Source organism: Mustelus asterias, chromosome 1, assembly GCF_964213995.1.
Source record: "Mustelus asterias chromosome 1, sMusAst1.hap1.1, whole genome shotgun sequence".
In the NCBI taxonomy this organism is placed as follows: domain Eukaryota; kingdom Metazoa; phylum Chordata; class Chondrichthyes; order Carcharhiniformes; family Triakidae; genus Mustelus; species Mustelus asterias.
This window is the reverse complement of record NC_135801.1, coordinates 200,012,406-200,037,055: the sequence shown is the minus strand read 5'-3', so window position 1 is coordinate 200,037,055 and position 24,650 is coordinate 200,012,406. Positions and strand designations below refer to the sequence as shown.

Sequence of the window (24,650 nt, the reverse complement as noted above, 5' to 3'; positions counted from 1 at the left end):
GTATAAAAAGTGCAAGAAGCTACTTAAGAGGGAAATCAGGAGGGCTAAAAGAAGACATGAGGTTGCTTTGGCAGACAGAGTGAAGGAAAATCCAAAGAGCTTCTATAGGTATGTTAGGAGCAAAAGGATAGTGAGGGATAAAATTGGTCCTCTTGAAGACCAGAGTGGTACACTGTGTATGGAACCAAAAGAGATGGGGGAGATACTAAATGGTTTTTTTGCATCCGTATTTACTGAGGAAATGGGCATAGAGTCTACGGAAATAGGGCAAACTGGTAGGGAGGCCATGGAACCTTTACAGATTAAAGGAAAGGAGGTGCTTGCTGTCTTGAGGCAAATCAGAGTGGATAAATCCCCAGGACCGGACAGGGTATTCCCACGGACCTTGAGGGAAGCTAGTGTTGAACTTGCAGGGGCCCTGGCAGACATATTTAAAATGTCAGTATTCACGGGGGAGGTGCCGGATGATTGGAGGGTGGCTCATGTTGTTCCGTTGTTTAAAAAAGGTTCCAAAATAAATCCGGGAAATTATCGGCCAGTAAGTTTGACGTCGGTGGTGGGCAAGTTATTGGAAGGTGTGATAAGGGATAGGATCTACAAATATTTGGATAGACAGGGACTTATTAGGGAGAGTCAACATGGCTTTGTGCGTGGTAGGTCATGTTTGACCAATCTATTGGAGTTTTTCGAGGAGGTTACCAGGAAAGTGGATGAAGGGAAGGCGGTGGATGTTGTCTACCTGGATTTCAGCAAGGCCTTTGACAAGGTCCCTCATGGGAGGTTAGTTAGGAAGGTTCAGTCGCGAGGTATACATGGGGAGGTAGTAAATTGGATAAGACACTGGCTCAATGGAAGAAGCCAGAGAGTGGTTGTGGAGAATTGCTCATCTGAGTGGAGGCCTGTGACTCGTGGTGTGCCGCAGGGATCGGTGTTGGGTCCATTGTTGTTTGTCATCTATATCAATGATCTGGATGATAATGTGGTAAATTGGATCAGCAAGTTTGCTGATGATACAAAGATTGGAGGTGTAGTGGACAGTGAGGAGGGTTTTCAAAGCTTGCAAAGGGATTTGGACCAACTAAAAAAATGGTCTGAAAAATGGCAAATGGAATTTCACACAGACAAGTGTGAGATATTGCACTTTGGAAGGACAAACCAAAGAAGAACGTACAGGGTAAATGGTAGGACTCTGAAGAGTGCAGTTGAACAGAGGGATCTGGGAATACAGGTACAGAATTCCCTAAAAGTGACGTCACAGGTGGATAGGGTCGTAAAGAGTGCCTTTGGTACATTGGCCTTTATAAATCGGAGTATCGAGTATAAAAGTTGGAGTGTTATTGGTGAGGCCGAATTTGGAGTATTGTGTTCAGTTTTGGTCACCTAGTTACAGGAAGGATGTAAATAAGGTTGAAAGAGTGCAGAGAAGGTTCACAAGGATGTTGCCGGGACTTGAGAAGCTGAGTTACAGAGAGAGATTGAATAGGTTGGGACTTTATTCCCTGGAGCGTAGAAGATTGGGGGGAGATTTGATAGAGGTGTATAAGATTTTGATGGGTATAGATAGAGTGAATGCAAGCAGGCTTTTTCCACTGAGGCTCGGGGAGAAAAAAACCAGAGGGCATGGGTTAAGGGTGAAAGGAGAAAAGTTTAAAGGGAATATTAGGGGGGGCTTCTTCACGCAGAGAGTGGTGGGAGTGTGGAATGAGCTGCCGGATAAAGTGGTAAATGCGGGGTCACTTTTAACATTTAAGAAAAACTTGGACGGGTTCCTGGATGAGAGGGGTGTGGAGGGATATGGTCCAAGTGCAGGTCAGTGGGACTAGGCAAAAAATGGTTCGGCACAGACAAGAAGGGCCAAAAGGCTTGTTTCTGAGCTGTAATTTTCTATGGTTCTATGGTTCTATGGTTCTTCTAAATGGCAGAGGTGCTTAATGAGTATTTTGCCTCGGTTTTCACAGAGGAGAAGGACATGGGTGGATGTACTGAGGGATTGCGGTGGATTGAAAAGATTGAGATGTGGACTTTAACAAAGAGGTTGTGCTGGAATCTTTGAATGGCATCAAGATAGATAAGTCGCCGGGTCCGGATGGGATGTACCCCAGGTTACTGTGGGAGGCGAGGGAAGAGATTGCAGAGCCTCTGGCGATGATCTTTGCATCGTCGATGGAGACGGGAGAGGTGCCGGAGGATTGGAGGATTGCGGATGTGGTTCCTATTTTCAAGAAGGGGAATAGGGGTAGCCCAGGAAATTACCGACTGGTGAGTCTAACCTCAGTGGTTGGTAAGCTGATGGAGAAGATCCTGAGGGACAAGATTTATGAGCATTTAGAGAGGTTTAGTATGCTCAAGAATACTCAGCATGGCTTTGTCAAAGGCAGATCGTGCCTTACGAGCCTGGTGGAGTTCTTCGAAAATGTGACTTAACACATTGACGAAGGGAAGGCGGTAGATGTGGTTTATATGGATTTTAGCAAGGCGTTTGATAAGGTCCTCCATGCAAGGCTTCTAGAAAAAGTGAGAGGGCATGGAATCCAAGGGGCTGCTGCCCTGTGGATCCAGAACTGGCTTGCCCAAAGGAGGCAGAGAGTGTGTATAGATGGGTCTTTTTCGAAATGGAGGTTGGTCACCAGTGGTGTACCCCAGGGATCTGTTCTGGGACCCTTGCTGTTTGTCATTTTCATAAATGACCTGGATGAGGGAGTGGAGGGATTGGTTGGTGAGTTTGCCGACGGCACAAAGGTTGGTGGGGTTGTGGATAGTCTGGAGCGATGTCAGAAGTTACAGAGGGACATAGATAGAAACATAGAAACATAGAAAAACTACAGCACAAAACATGCCCTTCGACCCCACAAGTTGTGCCGAACATTGGATCAGGAATTGGCTAGCGGATAGGAAACAGAGGGTGGTGGTTGATAGTAAATATTCATCATGGAGTGCGGTTACAAGTGGTGTACCTCAAGGATCTGTTTTGGGGCCACTGCTGTTTGTAATATTTATTAATGATCTGGATGAGGGTATAGTTGGGTGGATTAGCAAATTTGCTGATGACACCAAAGTCGGTGGTGTGGTAGACAGTGAGGAAGGGTGTCGTAGTTTGCAGGAAGACTTAGACAGGTTGCAAAGTTGGGCCGAGAGGTGGCGGATGGAGTTTAATGCGGAGAAGTGTGAGGTAATTCACTTTGGTAGGAATAACAGATGTGTTGAGTATAGGGCTAACGGGAGGACTTTGAATAGTGTGGAGGAGCAGAGGGATCTAGGTGTATGTGTGCATAGATCCCTGAAAGTTGGGAATCAAGTAGATAAGGTTGTTAAGAAGGCATATGGTGTCTTGGCGTTTATTGGTAGGGGGATTGAATTTAGGAGTCGTAGCGTTATGTTGCAACTGTACACAACTCTGGTGCGGCCGCACTTGGAGTACTGTGTGCAGTTCTGGTCCCCACATTACAGGAAGGATGTGGAGGCTTTGGAGAGGGTGCAGAGGAGGTTTACCAGGATGTTGCCTGGTATGGAGGGGAGATCCTATGAGGAGAGGCTGAGGGATTTGGGATTGTTTTCGCTGGAAAGGCGGCGGCTAAGAGGGGATCTTATTGAAACATATAAGATGATTAGAGGTTTAGATAGGGTGGATAGTGATAGCCTTTTTCCTCTGATGGAGAAATCCAGCACGAGGGGGCATGGCTTTAAATTGAGGGGGGGTAGTTATAGAACCGATGTCAGGGGTAGGTTCTTTACCCAGAGGGTGGTGAGGGATTGGAATGCCCTGCCAGCATCAGTAGTAAATGCGCCTAGTTTGGGGGCGTTTAAGAGATCCGTAGATAGGTTCATGGACGAAAAGAAATTGGTTTAGGTTGGAGGGTCACAGTTTTTTTTTTAACTGGTCGGTGCAACATCGTGGGCCGAAGGGCCTGTTCTGCGCTGTAATGTTCTATGTTCTATATCCCTACCTTTTGGGCCTACCTATAACCCTCCATCCTATTAAGACCCACGTACTCATCCAGGAGTCTCTTAAAAGACCCGATTGAGTTTGCCTCCACCACCACTGACGGCAGCCGATTCCACTCGCCCACCACCCTCTGTGTGAAAAACTTCCCCCTAACATTTCCCCTGTACCTACCCCCAGCACCTTAAACCTATGTCCTCTCGCAGCAGCCATTTCTTGTAATGCAAGGATGTGAGACTGGGCGGACAAGTGGCAGATGGACTTCAACCCAGATAAATGCGTAGTGGTCCCTTTTGGCAGGTCAAATGGGATGAAGGAGTACAATATAAAGGGAAAGACTCTTAGTACGGTCGAGGATCAGAAGGACCTTGGGGTCCGGGTCCATAGGATTCTAAAATCGGCCCCGCAGGTGGAGGAGGTGGTTAAGAAGGCGTATGCTGTGCTGGCCTTTATCAATCGAGGGATTGAGTTTAGGAGTCTGGGGATAATGATACAGCTATATAAGACCCTCGTCAGACCCCACTTGGAGTACTGTGCTCAGTTCTGGTCGCCTCATTACAGGAAGGATGTGGAGAAGATTGAAAGGGTGCAGAGGCGATTTACAAGGATGTTGCCTGGATTGAGTGGCATGCCTTATGAGGATAGGCTGAGGGAGCTCGGTCTTTTCTCCTTGGAGAGCCGTCGGATGAGAGGAGACCTAGTAGAGGTATATAAGATGTTGAGAGGCATAGATCGGGTGGACTCCCAGAGGCTTTTTCCCAGAGCAGAAATGGCTGCTACGAGAGGACACAGGTTTAAGGTGCTGGGGGGTAGGTACAGGGGAAATGTTAGGGGTAAGTTTTTCACACAGAGGGTGGTGGGCGAGTGGAATCGGCTGCCGTCAGTTGTGGTGGAGGCAAACTCAATAGGGTCTTTTAAGAGACTCCTGGATGAGTACATGGGACTTAATAGGATGGAGGGTTATAGGTAGGCCTAAAAGGTAGGGATATGTTCGGCACAACTTGTGGGGCCGAAGGGCCTGTTTTGTGCTGTAGTTTTCTATGTTTCTATGTTTCTAATTAGTTACCTTGTTGTCTCCACACTTGGTTCCTTGTTCAACGAGGTCAGGACTACTGGAATCAAAGAAAGAAGAATATGTTCCTCTGCAAACATACTTCACACCATTGACAGTCATTCTGGTGGTCACAATGTCCAGGTTCCCTCCTCGGATTGGCTTGGAACCTCCACCCTTACACTGGATTTTTCCACATGCTACATCCCTGTCGGAGAGAGAGACAGTTAGAAACTTCCACATTCTCACTTCACAAAGGCTACTTTTGCTATCAGCTCCGATGCAGAGATACCAGTGTTGGCCTGGGGTAGGCACAGTAAGAAGTCTCACAACACCAGGTTTATTTGGAATCACGAGCTTTCAGAGCTGCCACTCACCCGATGAAGAAGCAGCGCTCCGAAAGCTCGCGATACAAAATAAACCTGTTGGACTTTAACCTGGTGTTGTGAGACTTCTAACTGCACCTTCACATGGACACATTATGAGAATGGTAACACCACAGTGGGTGACCATTCAGCCCTTTGATGAGTTGGTGGTTCTTTGCAACAGTAACTCAGCCAGTCCTACCCTCCTGCCCTTTCTCTGCAATATCCCATTGTCTTTAGTTCATGTCGAATTGCCTTTTGAAAACTGCCTCCCCCATGTTGTCACATAGGGGGCGATCTTACCATCTTCTTCCGCCGGTCGATGGAAGGGGCGAGTCATAAGATTGCAAGGGAGATGGTTCGTGCCCGATGTCTCGCTTCTCATGGACTTACCGGCACCGGCTGTGCGGCGAGATCAGCCTCAAGCCCGAAATGGGACGTGTCCTGGGCTGACTTGTTTTTGCGGCCTCGCTAGTGAAGCTTCTTACCAGCAAGATCCCCAACAACAGGACCCTGTCACAATGGCCTCGCTGGTCAGACCGGAGGCCATTGAGGGCCCCCCCCCCCTCAGGAGGAGCAGGGTGGAGAGCCCCTTGGGCAGTGCCAGCCTGGCACTCTGGCACTGTCCACCAGACACCCTGGCAGTGCCCACTGAGCACTGGGCAGAGCCTAGTAGGTGGGGCTGAGGGGCAGGGCCTAAGGCAGAGGCAGTGGGGGGGGGGGGAGGTGGGTGGGGGGGGGGGCCTGCACACTCTGAAACCGGGATGGGGGAATGCTGCACGCTCTGTAACCGCAATCCACTGGCTCCTGCAAGGTGGGGGTTGTGCATGACTGGTCGGTTCCTGGGGTGGGAGTCGGACGATTGGCCGCTGTGTGTTCGAGAGGGGGCAATATGTTCATGTGGGGGGGTGGCAATCGGTCACAGAGGCCAGTGGCAGCTGGGGGAAAGTGACTGAGAGATCTGCACATGCGTAATGGCGCTCTCTGCCGAACACCGCCGGCTTTCGGGTGAACTTAGGTTCCGCCCCTTCCCCCATCTGCCAGAAAACAGATCTTGGTTCATTTTTCCTCAAAATGAGGTAAGATTCAATTTTTAACTTTCCTAAAATCCCAGCGTGATTCTCTGCCATTTTCACACACATTCAGCACTGAGAATTATTTTGTCCACGTTGTCGACCTGATACACAGTAAGAAGTCTCACAACACCAGGTCAAAGTCCACAGGTTTATTTGGCAGCACAAGCTTTCGGCGCACTTCATCAGGTGAATGGGAGTTCTGTTCACAAACAGGGCATATATAGACACAAACTCAATTTACAAGGTAATGGTTGGATTGCGAGTCTTTACAGGTAATCAAGTCTTAAAGATACAGACAATGTGAGTGGAGAGAGGGTGAAGCACATGTTAAAGTCATAGAGTCATAGAGTCACAGAAGTTTACAGCATAGAAACAGGCCCTTCGGCCCAACTTGTCCATACTGCCCTTTTTTTTAAAAAGCCCCAAAGATAATCTCAATTACCCGCATTTGGCCCATATCCCTCTATACCCATCGGACCCGTGTAACTATCGAAATAATTTTTAAAAGACAAAATTGTATCCGCCTCTACAACTACCTCTGACGGCTTGTTCCAGACACTCACCACTTTTGGTGTGAAAAAATTGCCCCTCTGGACACTTTTGTATCTCTCCCCTCTCACCTTAAACCTATGCCCTCTAGTTTTAGACTCCCCTACCTTTAGGAAAAGATATTGACTATCTACCTTGTCTATGCCCCTCATTATTTTATAGACTTCTAGAAACATAGAAACATAGAAAAACTACAGCACAATACAGGCCCTTCAGCCCACAAAGTTGTGCCGAACATGTCCCGACCTTAGCGAGGTCATCCCTCAGCGTCCTACGCTCCAGAGAAAAAAGTCCCAGTCTATTCAGCCTCTCCATATAACTCAATCCATCAAGTCCCGGTAGCATCCTAGGAAATCTTTTCTGCACTCATTCTAGTTTAATAATATCCTTTCTATAATAAGGTGACCAGAATTGCACACAGTATTCCAAGTGTGGCCTGACCAATGTCTTGTACAACTTTAATAAGACATCCCAACTCCTGTATTCAATGTTCTGACCAATGAAACCAAGCATGCCAAATGCCTTTTTCACCACTCTGTCCACCTGTGACTCCACTTTCAAAGAGCTATAAACCTGTACCCCTAGATCTCTTTGTTCTGTAACTCTCCCCAATGCCCTACCATTAACTGAGTAAGTCCTGCCCTGGTTCAATCTACCAAAATGCATCACCTCGCATTTGTCTAAATTAAACTCCATCTGCCATTCGTCAGCCCACTGGCCCAATTGATCAAGATCCCGTTGCAATTGGAGATAACTTTCTTCACTGTCCACTGTGCCACCAATCTTGGTGTCATCTGCAAACTTACTAACCATGCCCCCTATATTCTCATCCAAATAATTAGTATAAATGCAAATAACAGTGGGCCCAGCACTGATCCCTGAGGCACACCGCTGGTCACAGGCCTCCAGTTTGAAAAACAACTCTCTACAACCATCCTCTGGCTTCTGTCAAGAAGCCAATTTTGTATCCATTTAGATACCTCACCCTGGATCCCGTGAGATTTAACTTTGTTCAACAACCTACCATGCGGTACCTTGTCAAAGGCCTTGCTACAGTCCATGTAGACAACATCAACTGCACTGCCCTCATCTACCTTCTTGGTTACCCCTTCAAAAAACTATTAAATTTGTGAGACATGGTTTTCCACTCACAAAGCCATGCTGACTGTCCCTAATCAGTCCTTGCATCTCTAAATGCCTGTAGATCCTGTCTCTCAAAATACCTTCCAACAACTTACCCACCACAGATGTGAGGCTCACTGGCCTGTAGTTCCCAGGCTTTTCCCTGCAGCCCTTTTTAAACAAAGGCACAACATTTGTCACCCTCCAATCTTCAGGCACCTCACCCTCACCATAAAGGGATGTGTATTGTCTCCAGCCAGGACAGTTAGTGAGATTTTGCAAGCCCAGGCAAGTCGTGGGGGTTCCAGATAGTGTGACATGAACCCAAGATGCCGGTTGGAAGATCAGAGGCAGAATGCCCGTAACTGCTGAAGTGTGCCCCGACAGGAAGGGAACTCCTGCCTGGTGATTGTCGAGCGGTGTTCATTCATCCATTGTTGTAACATCTGCATGGTCTCCCCAATGTACCATTTCACATTCCAACCATAATCTTGTAAATTGAGTTTGTGTCTTTCTATGCCCTGTTTGTGAACACAACTCCCACTCACCAGATGAAGGAGCGGTGCGCCGAAAGCTCGTGCTATCAAATAAACCTGTACGACTTTAACCTGGTGCTGTGAGACTTCTTACTGTGTTTACCCCAGTCCAACGCCGGCTTCTCCACATCATACCTGATACGCTGCAGGAAAGGATGTCCCGAGGCATGGTACATTGGGGAGACCATGCAGACGCTACGACAATGGATGAATGAACACCGCTCGACAATCACCAGGCAGGAGTGTTCCCTTCCTGTTGGGGAGCACTTCAGCAATCACGGGCATTCAGCCTCTGATCTTCGGGTAAGCGTTCTCCAAGGCGGCCTTCACAACACACGACGGCGCAGAGTCGCTGAGCAGAAACTGATAGCCAAATTCCGCACACATGAGGACGGCCTCAACCGGGATCTTGGGATCATGTCACACTGTCTGTAACACCCACGACTTGCCTGGGCTTACAAAATCTCACTAACTGTCCTGGCTGGAGACATGAGCTTCATTTTCATATGAAGCAATTTTTAAAAGCGGTATCTCGGCCTTTTGGCTAAGATGCAAATGAGATCAAGCCTTGGAGGAGGAAACCTCCGCCTACTCCAATCAGCTTGGCTCATGTAGATCAGGCCCAAGACAGGGTAAAGGGTTGCTACCCTGTCTTGTCAGCTTGGATTGGAAATGTCTCAACTTGTTGAGACTCTGAATTGGACTTACATAAGAACATAAGAAATAGGAGCAGGAGTTGGCCATCTAGCCCCTCGAGCCTGCCCCGCCATTCAATAAGATCATGGCTGATCTGACGTGGATCAGTACCACTTACCCGCCTGATCCCCATAACCCTTAATTCCCTTACCGATCAGGAATCCATCCATCCGCGCTTTAAACATATTCAGCGAGGTAGCCTCCACCACCTCAGTGGGCAGAGAATTCCAGAGATTCACCACCCTCTGGGAGAAGAAGTTCCTCCTCAACTCTGTCTTAAACCGACCCCCCTTTATTTTGAGGCTGTGTCCTCTAGTTTTAACTTCCTTACTAAGTGGAAAGAATCTCTCCGCCTCCACCCTATCCAGCCCCCGCATTATCTTATAAGTCTCCATAAGATCCCCCCTCATCCTTCTAAACTCCAACGAGTACAAACCCAATCTCCTCAGCCTCTCCTCATAATCCAAACCCCTCATCTCCGGTATCAACCTGGTGAACCTTCTCTGCACTCCCTCCAATGCCAATATATCCTTCCTCATATAAGGGGACCAATACTGCACACAGTATTCCAGCTGCGGCCTCACCAATGCCCTGTACAGGTGCATCAAGACATCCCTGCTTTTATATTCTATCCCCCTCGCGACATAGGCCAACATCCCATTTGCCTTCTTGATCACCTGTTGTACCTGCAGACTGGGCTTTTGCGTCTCATGCACAAGGACCCCCAGGTCCCTTTTCACGGTAGCATGTTTTAATTTGTTTCCATTGAGATAGTAATCCCATTTGTTATTATTTCCTCCAAAGTGTATAACCTCGCATTTCTCAACGTTATACTCCATTTGCCATATCCTCGCCCACTCACTCAGCCTGTCCAAATCTCTCTGCAGATCTTCTCCGTCCTCCACACGATTCACTTTTCCACTTATCCTTGTGTCGTCTGCAAACTTCGTTACCCTACACTCTGTCCCCTCCTCCAGATCATCTATATAAATGGTAAATAGTTGCGGCCCGAGTACCGATCCCTGCGGCACGCCACTAGTTACCTTCCTCCAACCGAAAAAACACCCATTTATTCCGACTCTTTGCTTCCTGTCGGATAGCCAGTCCCCAGTCCACTTTAACACACTACCCCCAACTCCGTGTGTCCTAATCTTCTTCAGCAGCCTTTTATGGGGCACCTTATCAAACGCCTTTTGGAAATCCAAAAACACCGCATCCACCGGTTCTCCTCCATCAACCACTCTAGTCACATCTTCATAAAAATCCAACATGTTCCAACATTGATCGAATTGGAAAAGTATATTTAAAAAAACTGTCCTGTCTGGAGACAATACCTACCTCTTTAACCTGTGCTTAACCCTCTCTTCACTCACATTGTTTGTATCTTTAAGATTTGATTACCTGTAAAGACTCGCATTCCAACCATTATCTTGTAAATTGAGTTTCTGTCTTTATATGCCCTATTTGAGAGACAAATCCTCCACTCAGCTGATAAAGGAGCAGCGCTCCTTCACATACCAAATAGAAACCATAGAAACCCTACAGTACAGAAAGAGGCCATTTGGCCCATCAAGTCTGCACCGACTACAATCCCACCCAGGCCCTACCCCCATATCCCTACATATTGTACCTGTTAATCCACGCATCCCAGGACACTAAGGGGCAATTTTTTAGCATGGCCAATCAACCTAACCCGCACATCTTTGGACTGTGGGAGGAAACCGGAGCACCCGGAGGAAACCCATGCAGACACGAGGAGAATGCGCAAACTCTACACAGACAGTGACCCAAGCCGGGAATCGAACCCAGGTCCCTGGAGCTGTGAAGCTGCAGTGCTAACCACTGTGCTACCATGCCGCCCATATACCTGGTGTTGTAAGACTTCTTACTACAGCTTCTTCCCTGCTGCTGTCAGACTGTTGAATGGACTTACCTTGCATTAAGTTGATCTTTCTCTACACCCTAGCTATGACTGTAACACTACATTCTGCACTCTCTCCTTTCCTTCTCGATGAACGGTATGTTTTGTCTGTATAGCGCGCAAGAAACAATACTTTTCACTGTATGTTAATACATGTGACAATAATAAATCAAATCAACACACACAAAAATATCAGTGTTTGTGGAATTATCACTCAGTGAGGGTCTTGTGGTTTAATGTCCTTTGTTAATGTGATCAGAAATCTCTGATTAAAAGAGTAACTATTTCCTTGTGTTGAATGTGAGCATTGAGAACAGTGTCACAAGCTATTACTCCCAGTATAAATTTCTGCAGCTTGCAGCCAAACTTACTGACTCTGACACTTTATGTATTTATCATTTTCATCCTTGCCACAGTTTCCAAATTCATTTCCTTCCTCGTTCGTAAATTCATAGCAAAGATCTTCAGCAGACGTGGCACCTGTCAGACAGAAAGGGGGAGCGTTACAGACACCCAGACTTGGCCATTCCACACAATCACCTCCTGCTCCAGGCTCTGATCAAAGGAAACGGGTGATGGGAGAATGAGTGACAGAGAAAGAGAGAAACAAACACACTGACTAGAATGCAACAACAACTTCTATTCATATAGCACCTTCCACGGTTTAAGGGTGTCAGATATCTGAACAGGATTAGATCCAAGGCCTATTGAAGCTGCTCCACTATTCAACTCACTTTCCCTCAGACCTGCTTCATTCCCCAAGAAAACAGAAACTGTTCCTCAGCCCCTTCAGCGATGGAGAACCCACAAGGCTGTGGGTAGAAAATTCCAGAGATTCACCACCCTGCAAGTGAAGCAGTGTCTCCACATCTCAGTGTTAAACAATGCTCCTTATCCTCAGGCTGTGCCCCCGTGTTTTAGATTCCCAACCATCAGAATCAATCTCTCAGCATGCCCCTGTCAAACCCCTTCAGAATCCGGTCAATTCCAATCAGATTGTCTCTCAGTCTCAGCCTCCACAGAATATAAACCTGATTTATTCATCTTATCTCCATATTCCAACCCTCCCAGGGACCAATCCCGTCAAACTTTACTGCACTGCCTTCAATGTATTCATTCTTCGATGTGGGGAGTGAGTGGCACATTGTATTCCCGATATGAGCCGGAATTCTCCCGTCTCGCACGCCCCATCAGTTTAGCACGGCCAATCCACCTAACCGGAACATCTTTGGACTGTGGGAGGAAACCGGAGCACCCGGAGAAAACCCACGCAGACACGGGATGAATGTGCAAACTCCACACAGACAGTGACCCAAGCAGGGTCCCTGGTGCTGAAAGGGAACAGTGCTAACCACTGTGTCACCGTGCTGCCCCGGGTCCCTGGCACTGTGAGGCAGCAGTGCTAACCACTGTGTCACCGTGCTGCCCCGGGTCCCTGGCGCTGTGAGACAGCAGTGCTAATCACTGTGTCACCGTGCTGCCCCGGGTCCCTGGCGCTGTGAGGGAGCAGTGCTAACCACTGTGTCACCGTGCTGCCCCGGGTCCCTGGCACTGTGAGACAGCAGTGCTAATCACTGTGTCACCGTGCTGCCCCGGGTCCCTGGCGCTGTGAGGGAGCAGTGCTAACCACTGTGTCACCGTGCTGCCCCGGGTCCCTGGCGCTGTGAGACAGCAGTGCTAATCACTGTGTCACCGTGCTGCCCCGGGTCCCTGGCACTGTGAGACAGCAGTGCTGACCACTGTGTCACCGTGCTGCCCCGGGTCCCTGGCGCTGTGAGACAGCAGTGCTAATCACTGTGTCACCGTGCTGCCCCGGGTCCCTGGCACTGTGAGACAGCAGTGCTGACCACTGTGTCACCGTGCTGTCCCGGGTCCCTGGCACTGTGAGACAGCAGTGCTAACCACTGTGTCACCGTGCTGCCCCGGGTCCCTGGCACTGTGAGACAGCAGTGCTAACCACTGTGTCACCGTGCTGCCCCGGGTCCCTGGCACTGTGAGGGAGCAGTGCTAACCACTGTGTCACCGTGCTGCCCCGGGTCCCTGGCACTGTGAGGCAGCAGTGCTAACCACTGTGTCACCGTGCTGCCCCGGGTCCCTGGCACTGTGAGACAGCAGTGCTAACCACTGTGTCACCGTGCCATGAGGTCGGAGAATTCTGGCCACGTTCTCACCAAGACCCTGTACGATTGTTGCAGGACTTCTTTATTCTTGCTCTCTAATCTCCTCGCAATAAAGACAACTTTCTTCCTTGCTGCTTGTTGCACCTACAAGCTAACCTCCTGCTTTCTGCACACCCAAATCACAGCAACACTCATGTTTCACACTGTCTAAAAACCATTCTGTTCTGACAACCAAATAACTTCACATTGCTACATGATACTCTATCTGCTGCTGTGTTGTCCACTCACCTAATCTGTCTGTCTCTTTGCAGCTCTCTGTATCCACTGCACAGCTCCCCTCTTACCTTGTTGGTATTAGAACAAAGAACAAAGAACAGTACAGCACAGGAAACAGGCCCTTCGGCCCTCCAAGCCTGTGTCGCTCATTGGTCCAACTAGACCAATCGTTTGTATCCCTCCATTCCCAGGCTGCTCATGTGACTATCCAGGTAAGTCTTAAACGATGTCAGCGTGCCTGCCTCCACCACCCTACTTGGCAGCGCATTCCAGGCCCCCCACCACCCTCTGTGTAAAATACGTCCCTCTGATATCTGATATTGTCAGCAAACTTAGACACATGATATAAATCAAAGCAAAATACTGCAGATGCTGGAATCTGAAACAAAAACAGAAAATTCTGGGAAATCTCAGCAGTTCTGACAGCATCTGTGAAGAGAGAATAGTAGACACGATGTGGAGAATCCGGCGTTGGACCGGGGTGGGCTCAGTAAGAAATCTGACAACACCAGGTTAAAATCCAACAGGTTTATTTGGAATCACGAGCTTTCAGAGCGCTGCCACTCATCTGATGAAGGAGCAGTGCTCCGAAAGCTCGTGATTCCAAATAAACTTGCTGGACTTTAACCCTGGTGTTGTCAGACTTCTTACTGAGAGAGAATAGAGGCAAAGTTTCGAGTCTTGGTGATTGAGTTTGATCATTAAATCGAGTTGGTAATCAAGTCAAAGATTAAGTTCGACAGTCAGAGATGTCGAGAGAACAGAGGAAAGTCAAAGGAAATGGAATACAAATACGGAGATTATATCTGAAAATTAACACAATGACTCCTGTGGCTAAACAGATCCAGAATATTGTTGACAAAACCAACATCTGTCGATGCTTTTCATATTGAACTCATCAGGACAAATGCAAGAATGTCAAATTTCAAAAGAAGCAACAATATAATCGAATCTACAGTACAGAAGGAGGCCATTCAGGCCATCGAGCCTGCACCAACAACAATCCTACCCAGATGATATCCCCGTGACCCCAAATAATTACCCTAGCTAGTCCCCATGACACTAAGGGGCAATTTAGCACGGCCAATCAACCTGACCCGCATATCTTTGGACTTTGGGAGAAAATCGGAGCACCTGGAGGAAACCCACGCAGACACGGGGAGAACGTGCAGACTCCACACAGTGACCCAAGCCAGGAATTGAATTCAGATCCCTGGCGCTGTGAGACAGCAGTGCTAACCACTGTGTCACCGTGCTGCCCCGGGTCCCTGGCACTGTGAGGCAGCAGTGCTAACCACTGTGTCACCGTGCTGCCCCGGGTCCCTGGCGCTGTGAGACAGCAGTGCTAACCACTGTGCCATCGTGCTGCCCCGGGTCCCTGGCACTGTGAGACAGCAGTGCTAACCACTGTGCCATCGTGCTGCCCCGGGTCCCTGGCACTGTGAGACAGCAGTGCTAACCACTGTGTCACCGTGCTGCCCCGGGTCCCAGGCACTGTGAGGGAGCAGTGCTAACCACTGTGTCACCGTGCTGCCCCGGGTCCCAGGCACTGTGAGGGAGCAGTGCTAACCACTGTGTCACCGTGCTGCCCCGGGTCCCTGGCGCTGTGAGGGAGCAGTGCTAACCATTGTGCCACCGTGCTGCCCCGGGTCCCTGGCACTGTGAGGCAGCAGTGCTAACCACTGTGTCACCGTGCTGCCCCGGGTCCCTGGCGCTGTGAGGGAGCAGTGCTAACCACTGTGTCACCGTGCTGCCCCGGGTCCCTGGCGCTGTGAGGGAGCAGTGCTAACCATTGTGCCACCGTGCTGCCCCGGGTCCCTGGCACTGTGAGGGAGCAGTGCTAACCACTGTGTCACCGTGCTGCCCCGGGTCCCTGGCGCTGTGAGGGAGCAGTGCTAACCATTGTGCCACCGTGCTGCCCCGGGTCCCTGGCACTGTGAGGCAGCAGTGCTAACCACTGTGTCACCGTGCTGCCCCGGGTCCCTGGCACTGTGAGGCAGCAGTGCTAACCACTGTGTCACCGTGCTGCCCCGGGTCCCTGGCGCTGTGAGGGAGCAGTGCTAACCACTGTGTCACCGTGCTGCCCCGGGTCCCTGGCGCTGTGAGACAGCAGTGCTAACCACTGTGTCACCGTGCTGCCCCGGGTCCCTGGCACTGTGAGACAGCAGTGCTAACCACTGTGCCACCGTGCTGCCCCGGGTCCCTGGCACTGTGAGACAGCAGTGCTAACCACTGTGTCACCGTGCTGCCCCGGGTCCCTGGCACTGTGAGACAGCAGTGCTAACCACTGTGTCACCGTGCTGCCCCGGGTCCCTGGCACTGTGAGACAGCAGTGCTAACCACTGTGCCACCGTGCTGCCCCGGGTCCCTGGCACTGTGAGACAGCAGTGCTAACCACTGTGTCACCGTGCTGCCCCGGGTCCCTGGCACTGTGAGACAGCAGTGCTAACCACTGTGTCACTGTGCTGCCCCGGGTCCCTGGCACTGTGAGGGAGCAGTGCTAACCACTGTGCCACCGTGCTGCCCCGGGTCCCTGGCGCTGTGAGGGAGCAGTGCTAACCACTGTGTCACCGTGCTGCCCCGGGTCCCAGGCACTGTGAGGGAGCAGTGCTAACCACTGTGTCACCGTGCTGCCCCGGGTCCCTGGCACTGTGAGACAGCAGTGCTAACCACTGTGTCACCGTGCTGCCCCGGGTCCCTGGCACTGTGAGACAGCAGTGCTAACCACTGTGTCACCGTGCTGCCCCGGGTCCCTGGCGCTGTGAGGGAGCAGTGCTAACCACTGTGTCACCGTGCTGCCCCGGGTCCCTGGCACTGTGAGGGAGCAGTGCTAACCACTGTGTCACCGTGCTGCCCCGGGTCCCTGGCGCTGTGAGGGAGCAGTGCTAACCACTGTGTCACCGTGCTGCCCCGGGACCCTGGCGCTGTGAGGGAGCAGTGCTAACCACTGTGTCACCGTGCTGCCCCGGGTCCCTGGCGCTGTGAGGCAGCAGTGCTAACCACTGTGTCACCGTGCTGCCCCGGGTCCCTGGCGCTGTGAGGGAGCAGTGCTAACCACTGTGTCACCGTGCTGCCCCGGGTCCCAGGCACTGTGAGGGAGCAGTGCTAACCACTGTGTCACCGTGCTGCCCCGGGTCCCTGGCACTGTGAGGGAGCAGTGCTAACCACTGTGTCACCGTGCTGCCCCGGGTCCCTGGCGCTGTGAGGGAGCAGTGCTAACCACTGTGTCACCGTGCTGCCCCGGGTCCCTGGCACTGTGAGACAGCAGTGCTAACCACTGTGCCACCGTGCTGCCCCGGGTCCCTGGCACTGTGAGACAGCAGTGCTAACCACTGTGCCACCGTGCTGCCCCGGGTCCCTGGCACTGTGAGGGAGCAGTGCTAACCACTGTGTTACCGTGCTGCCCCGGGTCCCTGGCGCTGTGAGGCAGCAGTGCTAACCACTGTGCCATCGTGCTGCCCCGGGTCCCTGGCGCTGTGAGGCAGCATTGCTAACCACTGTGCCATCGTGCTGCTCCGGGTCCGTGGCACTGTGAGACAGCAGTGCTAACCACTGTGTCACCGTGCTGCCCCGGGTCCCTGGCTCTGTGAGGCAGCAGTGCGAACCACTGTTTTTCTTAAATGTTAAAAGTGACCCCGCATTTACCACTTTATCCGGCAGCTCATTCCACACTCCCACCACTCTCTGCGTGAAGAAGCCCCCCCTAATATTCCCTTTAAACTTTTCTCCTTTCACCCTTAACCCATGCCCTCTGGTTTTTTTCTCCCCTAGCCTCTGCGGAAAAAGCCTACTTGCATTCACTCTATCTATACCCATCAAAATCTTATACACCTCTATCAAATCTCCCCTCAATCTTCTACGCTCCAGGGAATAAAGTCCCAACCTATTCAATCTCTCTCTGTAACTCAGCTTCTCAAGTCCCGGCAACATCCTTGTGAACCTTCTCTGCACTCTTTCAATCTTATTTACATCCTTCCTGTAACTAGGTGACCAAAACTGTACACAATCCTCCAAATTCGGCCTCACCAATGCCTTATATAACCTTACCATAACACTCCAACTTTTATACTCGATACTCCGATTTATAAAGGCCAATGTACCAAAGGCACTCTTTACGACCCTATCCACCTGTGACGTCACTTTTAGGGAATTCTGTACCTGTATTCCCAGATCCCTCTGTTCAACTGCACTCTTCAGAGTCCTACCATTTACCCTATACTTTCTGGAACAAAAGAACAAAGAACAGTACAGCACAGGAAACAGGCCCTTCGGCCCTCTAAGCCTGTGCTGCTCATTGGTCCAACTAGACCATTCGTTTGTATCCCTCCATTCCCAGACTACTCATGTGACTATCCAGGTAAGTCTTAAACGATGGCAGCGTGCCTGCCTCCACCACCCGACTTGGCAGCGCATTCCAGGCCCCCTCCACCCTCTGTGTAAAAAACGTCCCTCTGATATCTGAGTTATACCTCGCCCCTCTCACCTTGAGCCCGTGATCCCTCGTGATCATCACCTCCGACCTGCTTTGTCCTTCCAAAGTGCAATATCTCACACTTGTCTGCGTTAAATTCCATTTGCCATTTTTCAGCCCATTTTTCTAGTTGGTCCAAATCCCTCTGCAAGCTTTGAAAACCTTCCTCACTGTCCACTACACCTCCAATCTTTGTATCATCAGCAAACCTGCTGATCCAATTTACCACATTATCATCCAGATCATTGATATAGATGACAAACAACAATGGACCCAACACCGATCCCTGCGGCACACCACTAGTCACAGGCCTCCACTCAGAGAAGCAATCGTCCACAACCACTCTCTGGCTTCTTCCATTGAGCTAGTGTCCAATCCAATTTGCTACCTCCCCATGTATACCCAGCGACTGAACCTTCCTAACTAACCTCCCATGAGGGACCTTGTCAAAGGCCTTGCTGAAATCCAGGTAGACAACATCCACCGCCTTCCCTTCATCCACTTTCCTGGTAACCTCCTCGAAAAACTCCAATGGATTGGTCAAACATGACCTACCACGCACAAAGCCATGTTGACTCTCCCTAATAAGTCCCTGTCTATCCAAATATTTGTAGATCCTGTCCCTTATCACACCTTCCAATAACTTGCCCACCACCGACGTCAAACTTACTGGCCGATAATTTCCCGGATTTCTTTTGGAACCTTTTTTAAACACCTCCCCCGTGAATACTGACATTTTAAATATGTCTGCCAGGGCCCCTGCAAGTTCAACACTAGCTTCCCTCAAGGTCCGTGGGAATACCCTGTCCGGTCCTGGGGATTTATCCACTCTGATTTGCCTCAAGACAGCAAGTACCTCCTCCCCTTTAATCTGTAAAGGTTACATGACCTCCCTACCTGTTTGCCCTATTTCCACAGACTCCATGCCCGTTTCCTCAGTAAATACGGATGCAAAAAAACCATTTAGTATCTCCCCCATTTCTTTTGGTTCCATACACAGTCTATCACTCTGGTCTTCAAGAGGACCAATTTTATCCCTCACTATCCTTTTGCTCCTAACATACCTATAGAAGCTCTTTGGATTTTCCTTCACTCTGTCTGCCAAAGCAACCTCATGTCTTCTTTTAGCCCTCCTGATTTCCCTCTTAAGTAGCTTCTTGCACTTTTTATACTCCTCGAGCATCTGATGTGTTCCTTGCTGCCTGTACATTTCATACAACTCTCTCTTCCTCTTAATCAGTGTTACAATCTCCCTCGAGAACCAAGGTTCCTTATTCCTATTTACTTTGCCTTTAATCCTGACAGGAACATACAAACTCTGCACTCTCAAAATTTCTCCTTTGAAGGCCTCCCACTTTCCATTTACATCCTTACCAGAGAACAGCCTGTGCCAATCCACACTTCCCAGATCCCTTCTCATTTCATCAAATTTGGCCTTTTTAAAGTTCAGAACTTCAACCCGAGGACCAGATCTATCCTTATCCATGATCAGGTAGAAACTAATGGCATTATGATCACTGGATCCAAAGTGTTCCCTCACACTCACATCCATCACCTGCCCTAACTCATTTCCCAATAGGAGATCCAATACCGCATCCTCTCCAGTTGGCACCTCTATATACTGATGTAGAAAATTTTCCTGAACACATTTTACAAACTCTACCCCGTCTAAACCTTTAACAGTATGCGAGTCCCAATCTATATGTGGAAAATTAAAATCCGCTGCTATCACAACTTTGTGTTTCTTGCAGTTGTCAGCTATCTCATCTGCAAACTTACTAACCATGTGTAAGCGGACACAAATTTCTGTGATTCCTTAGATTAAATATTTCTTAGAATAAAATCAAATAAATGAAACAGGACAAAGCAGCACCCAGGCACAAAGTGTGAACAGACAAGCAGGTCTTTTAAAATGCAGAAACCAGGCTGGCAAAGGGACTCAGGAACTCATATTAGCATAACCTTCCATTTAATTAAATTGGCTCCAAGGATATCAGGAAGCCCTTATCAAACAGAAGGTCTCCTGGACATGAAAGACTTCCTGATAAAACACCTATTGTATAAGAAACCCTGGAGATCTCAGACAATTCTCACCTCCCTAGACTGGGCAATCACCAGACTTAACACATCAACTCCGCACCTAAAAACCCATTAAACAGGATGACCATAGCAGAAAACCATAAACAAACCATTTACACATCAACCACAGAATATGACTATAACTATAACCCGTTTTTGGCGGGCCTTCAGAGTACCTTCGGGACAGTGCTGTTTGTATGTCCTGATAGCACCTCCGTCGACGTTAATAAAGCTGTACCGCTGTTGAACCTGACTCTGGGTCCGTAGTGGTCGTATTCGCCCACTCGCACTAACAATTGGGGGCTAGTCCGGGATGGTGACCGTCGCTGGAACATCGTCTCTGGGCACTGGGTGAGTATCTTTACTTTTTAAATCCGCGGGCATTCCCAGTGTCAGAGCGGTGCTTCACGGCTGCCGCGATCTGAACCTGTGAACAGAGTCCGTTCAATAACTGCACAGTAGGGTAGGTTCTTTTTGGGCGGGCGAGTGGGGTCGCGAACTGTGATAGATTGTGTTGCCATTACATTCCGTGTACCCCTGATGGTGAACCTGACCATAAACTAACTGACCTATAGGTACCTGACAGGACAGAGTTTGAGAATAGTAGAAGCCGGGAGGACGTCTAGGTTTGGGCCACTGTGATCGGGCTCTCGGAGTTCGGTACAAGTCCGGGCGCTGCAAGTCGGGTAGGACCTCTGCAGGCGCGAAAGGTTCGGGCCACTGGGGGCAGAATCCGCGAGGAGTCTGCTACATGTCCGGGCGCTACTAAGTCTGGAGCCTCTGTGAGTGCCTCGACCACTACGAGCAGGAGACCTCTGGTAGCGCAAAAGAACAGCTATAAGCCGGGGGAACTCCAATCTGCGGTCAATTCCACGCCTGTCCGCACCCAGGTCAGGGTGATCCCGAGGAGATAGGGAAACGGTGAGCCTCTGAGGATTGACTTAGCGATAGGAGTTGGCAAGGAAAGGGTGGTCCCGGCCCCTGTAGTCGTGGTCAGAGCTCACCTGCCTCTGTGCGCGGTAATCTCCCCGCTACACGCAGGACGGGCTCTGCGTGTTGCTGCTGAAAGTTTAAACACACTGACAGTGGGAACACCAAACCAGTAACCTCAGAGATACCCACACAAGTATCTGTGAGAAGCACCAGAGCCAGGATTAGTATACCACTGGTCCTAGTTAAGAGACCCGACATGGATAGCAATGATACCACCTTCGAATGGGGACCAGAAGGGTCCCTCACCCGCTATCGAGCAGACAAAAATAAGACACTAATTAAAAGCATGATCAAAGCAGGGTGGAAACCCCAAGACCCACTTGAAAACCAACGGGAATGGTGGGCGAAAGAAAAGAGGAATAAAGATGATAAGGCTTGGATCCTGATATTAAAAGCCCACATCACTCTAGCAGGGCGAGTTCATAAACATGTTCAGGACAAGCAAGAACAGTCCACACAGCGAAAGCGCGCCGCTGTGATGGCCGCTAACCCCGTGCTGCCAGCACTGTCCCACTCCTCACATAAATTTCCAAGTGAGGAGTGTCCCGATTGGGAATGCTTAATGGATGGAACGGGCTCACTGCCCGACAGGGGGGAACCTCCCGTTGACCACCGACCCCCCGCCCCCCCGCCCCCCCCCACCCCCCCCCCCCCCTCCCCGCCCCCCGCCCCAGGACGCTATGGCAGCTCCCTTAAAGATCGAATGCGTTCCTGGGGGACAAGGGAGAGATGGGCGAGGGCGGCAGACCCAGATTAAAATGATCTCTGTGTCACTCACACCGGGAGACACAATGAAATTATTAGAGAAACTCCCGACCCTCCAGCCCAGGCACAGTCATGCGATCTTCTGGCAGAAGATTAAGGAAATGCAACTGTGTCATAACCTACATAATCCGAGACTTGGCAACGGCATCCAGGTTACCCTCGGAAGCAGCCGTAATTAAAATAAAAGCCCACCAGAAGGCGAGGACTGCGGAGCAAAAGGGAAACCAACCAACAGACACTGCTGCCAAAGCTGCAGCTGGGGAAGCCCTCCCGCAGGGAGCCGCCATCACCACTCCACCCATGGAAGAGGTGGACATCTGTAAACTCCAGGGTAGCGCTGACCCAGACGAGGTGGCACGGTGGGAGCAGGCAGGGGCGTCCCTAGATAAGAATGGGGTATGGCGCAGAGGGCACCAGGTAGTTGCCCCTTCATTCATACAGGCTGAACTACTCCGACTCCACCACGAACCGGACCACTTCATCATGGAGTGCGGTTACAAGTGGTGTACCTCAGGGATCTGTTTTGGGGCCACTGCTGTTTGTAATATTTATTAATGATCTGGATGAGGGTATAGTTGGGTGGATTAGCAAATTTGCTGATGACACCAAAGTCGGTGGTGTGGTAGACAGTGAGGAAGGGTGTCGTAGTTTGCAGGAAGACTTAGACAGGTTGCAAAGTTGGGCCGAGAGGTGGCGGATGGAGTTTAATGCGGAGAAGTGTGAGGTAATTCACTTTGGTAGGAATAACAGATGTGTTGAGTATAGGGCTAACGGGAGGACTTTGAATAGTGTGGAGGAGCAGAGGGATCTAGGTGTATGTGTGCATAGATCCCTGAAAGTTGGGAATCAAGTAGATAAGGTTGTTAAGAAGGCATATGGTGTCTTGGCGTTTATTGGTAGGGGGATTGAATTTAGGAGTCGTAGCGTTATGTTGCAACTGTACACAACTCTGGTGCGGCCGCACTTGGAGTACTGTGTGCAGTTCTGGTCCCCACATTACAGGAAGGATGTGGAGGCTTTGGAGAGGGTGCAGAGGAGGTTTACCAGGATGTTGCCTGGTATGGAGGGGAAATCCTATGAGGAGAGGCTGAGGGATTTGGGATTGTTTTCGCTGGAAAGGCGGCGGCTAAGAGGGGATCTTATTGAAACATATAAGATGATTAGAGGTTTAGATAGGGTGGATAGTGATAGCCTTTTTCCTCTGATGCTCCGGGTGCTCCGGTTTCCTCCCACAGTCCAAAGATGTGCGGGTTAGGTTGATTGGCCAGGTTAAAAAAATTGCCCCTTAGAGTCCTGGGATTAGCGGGTAAAATACGTGGGGGTCAGGCCTGGGTGGGATTGTGGTCGGTGCAGACTCGATGGGCCGAATGGCCTCCTTCTGCACTGTAGGGTTTCTATGATTCTATGATTCTGATGGAGAAATCCAGCACGAGGGGGCATGGCTTTAAATTGAGGGGGGGTAGTTATAGAACCGATGTCAGGGGTAGGTTCTTTACCCAGAGGGTGGTGAGGGATTGGAATGCCCTGCCAGCATCAGTAGTAAATGCGCCTAGTTTGGGGGCGTTTAAGAGATCCGTAGATAGGTTCATGGACGAAAAGAAATTGGTTTAGGTTGGAGGGTCACAGTTTTTTTTTTAACTGGTCGGTGCAACATCGTGGGCCGAAGGGCCTGTTCTGCGCTGTAATGTTCTATGTTCTATGTACTCCGGCCGGGATGGGACCCTGGCCCGGTTATCAGCTGATTGGTGGTGGCCAGGGATGGGGCGAGATGTAGCTAAGCACTGCCAAAGATGTATTATTTGCGCTCAACATAACCCCGGTCGGCCCCTGAAAGTTAAATTAGCACCAACCCAGAGCAAAGGGACCTTGGGAAAACCTCCAAATTGATTTCATTGGCCCCCTACCCACCAGCCGCGGGAAGAAGTGCTGCCCAGTCCTCATCGACCAGTTCACCCGATGGGTAGAAGCCTTTCCAACTCGGGATTGCGGGGCGACCACTGTAACCCACATCCTGGCATACGAAATAATACCAAGGTGGGGAGTCCCGCTGCAACTGGACTCCGACCAGGGGACACACTTTACAGGCAAGGTGATGAAGCACGCTTGTAAAGCCCTAGGAATCCGACAGCGATTCCACATCCCATACCACCCTCAAAGTGCTGGAATGGGAGAGCGGATGAACCGCACTCTCAGAAATGCGATAGCCAAATCCATCGCAGGGACAGGTCAGGGGTGGGGAGATGTCCTTCCTTGTATTTTGATGCGCCTACGGGCCACCCCAGGTCGTACCGTAGGGCTCACCCCGTTTGAGCTCATGACCGGGAGGGCAATGCGACTCCCAGAAAACATTGCCGTGGGGGGGGAAGAAATGGCACCCCTTCAGGACAAAATCAAGAGATATGTACAGCAACTAGACTTACAGCTCCGAGATCTATACCACACAGACAGAGACCAGCAAGCCATTAGAGACCAGGCTAGAGATCAAAATGTCAGTCACACCACCACCCTCCCCCAAGTCGGGGATAAAGTTTTAATTCGGGTTGCCCCAGACCGACCCGGGTTTGCACCAAAATGGATCGGACCCCACGAGATTATCCTGACCAGCGACACATGTGCCTGTGTCGATGTTCAGGGAAAGGGCTGCCGGAAACTGGTCACAATTAAAATCCTCCCACCACGGGAAAGAGACC

At 50.2% G+C, this 24,650-nt stretch overlaps 1 protein-coding gene across 1 annotated transcript in view; it reads right to left on the bottom strand.

Moving 5' to 3' along the window:
• LOC144481001 (disintegrin and metalloproteinase domain-containing protein 12-like) overlaps window positions 1-24,650 on the bottom strand; it is a 189,672-nt gene that overhangs the window by 26,554 nt on the left and 138,468 nt on the right. The window contains exons 15-16 of the mRNA XM_078200663.1: window positions 11,628-11,736; window positions 5,007-5,199 (exon numbers count right to left, since the gene is read on the bottom strand). Coding sequence (XP_078056789.1) covers window positions 5,007-5,199; window positions 11,628-11,736 — 302 coding nt within the window. The remainder of the gene's footprint in view (window positions 1-5,006; window positions 5,200-11,627; window positions 11,737-24,650) is intronic.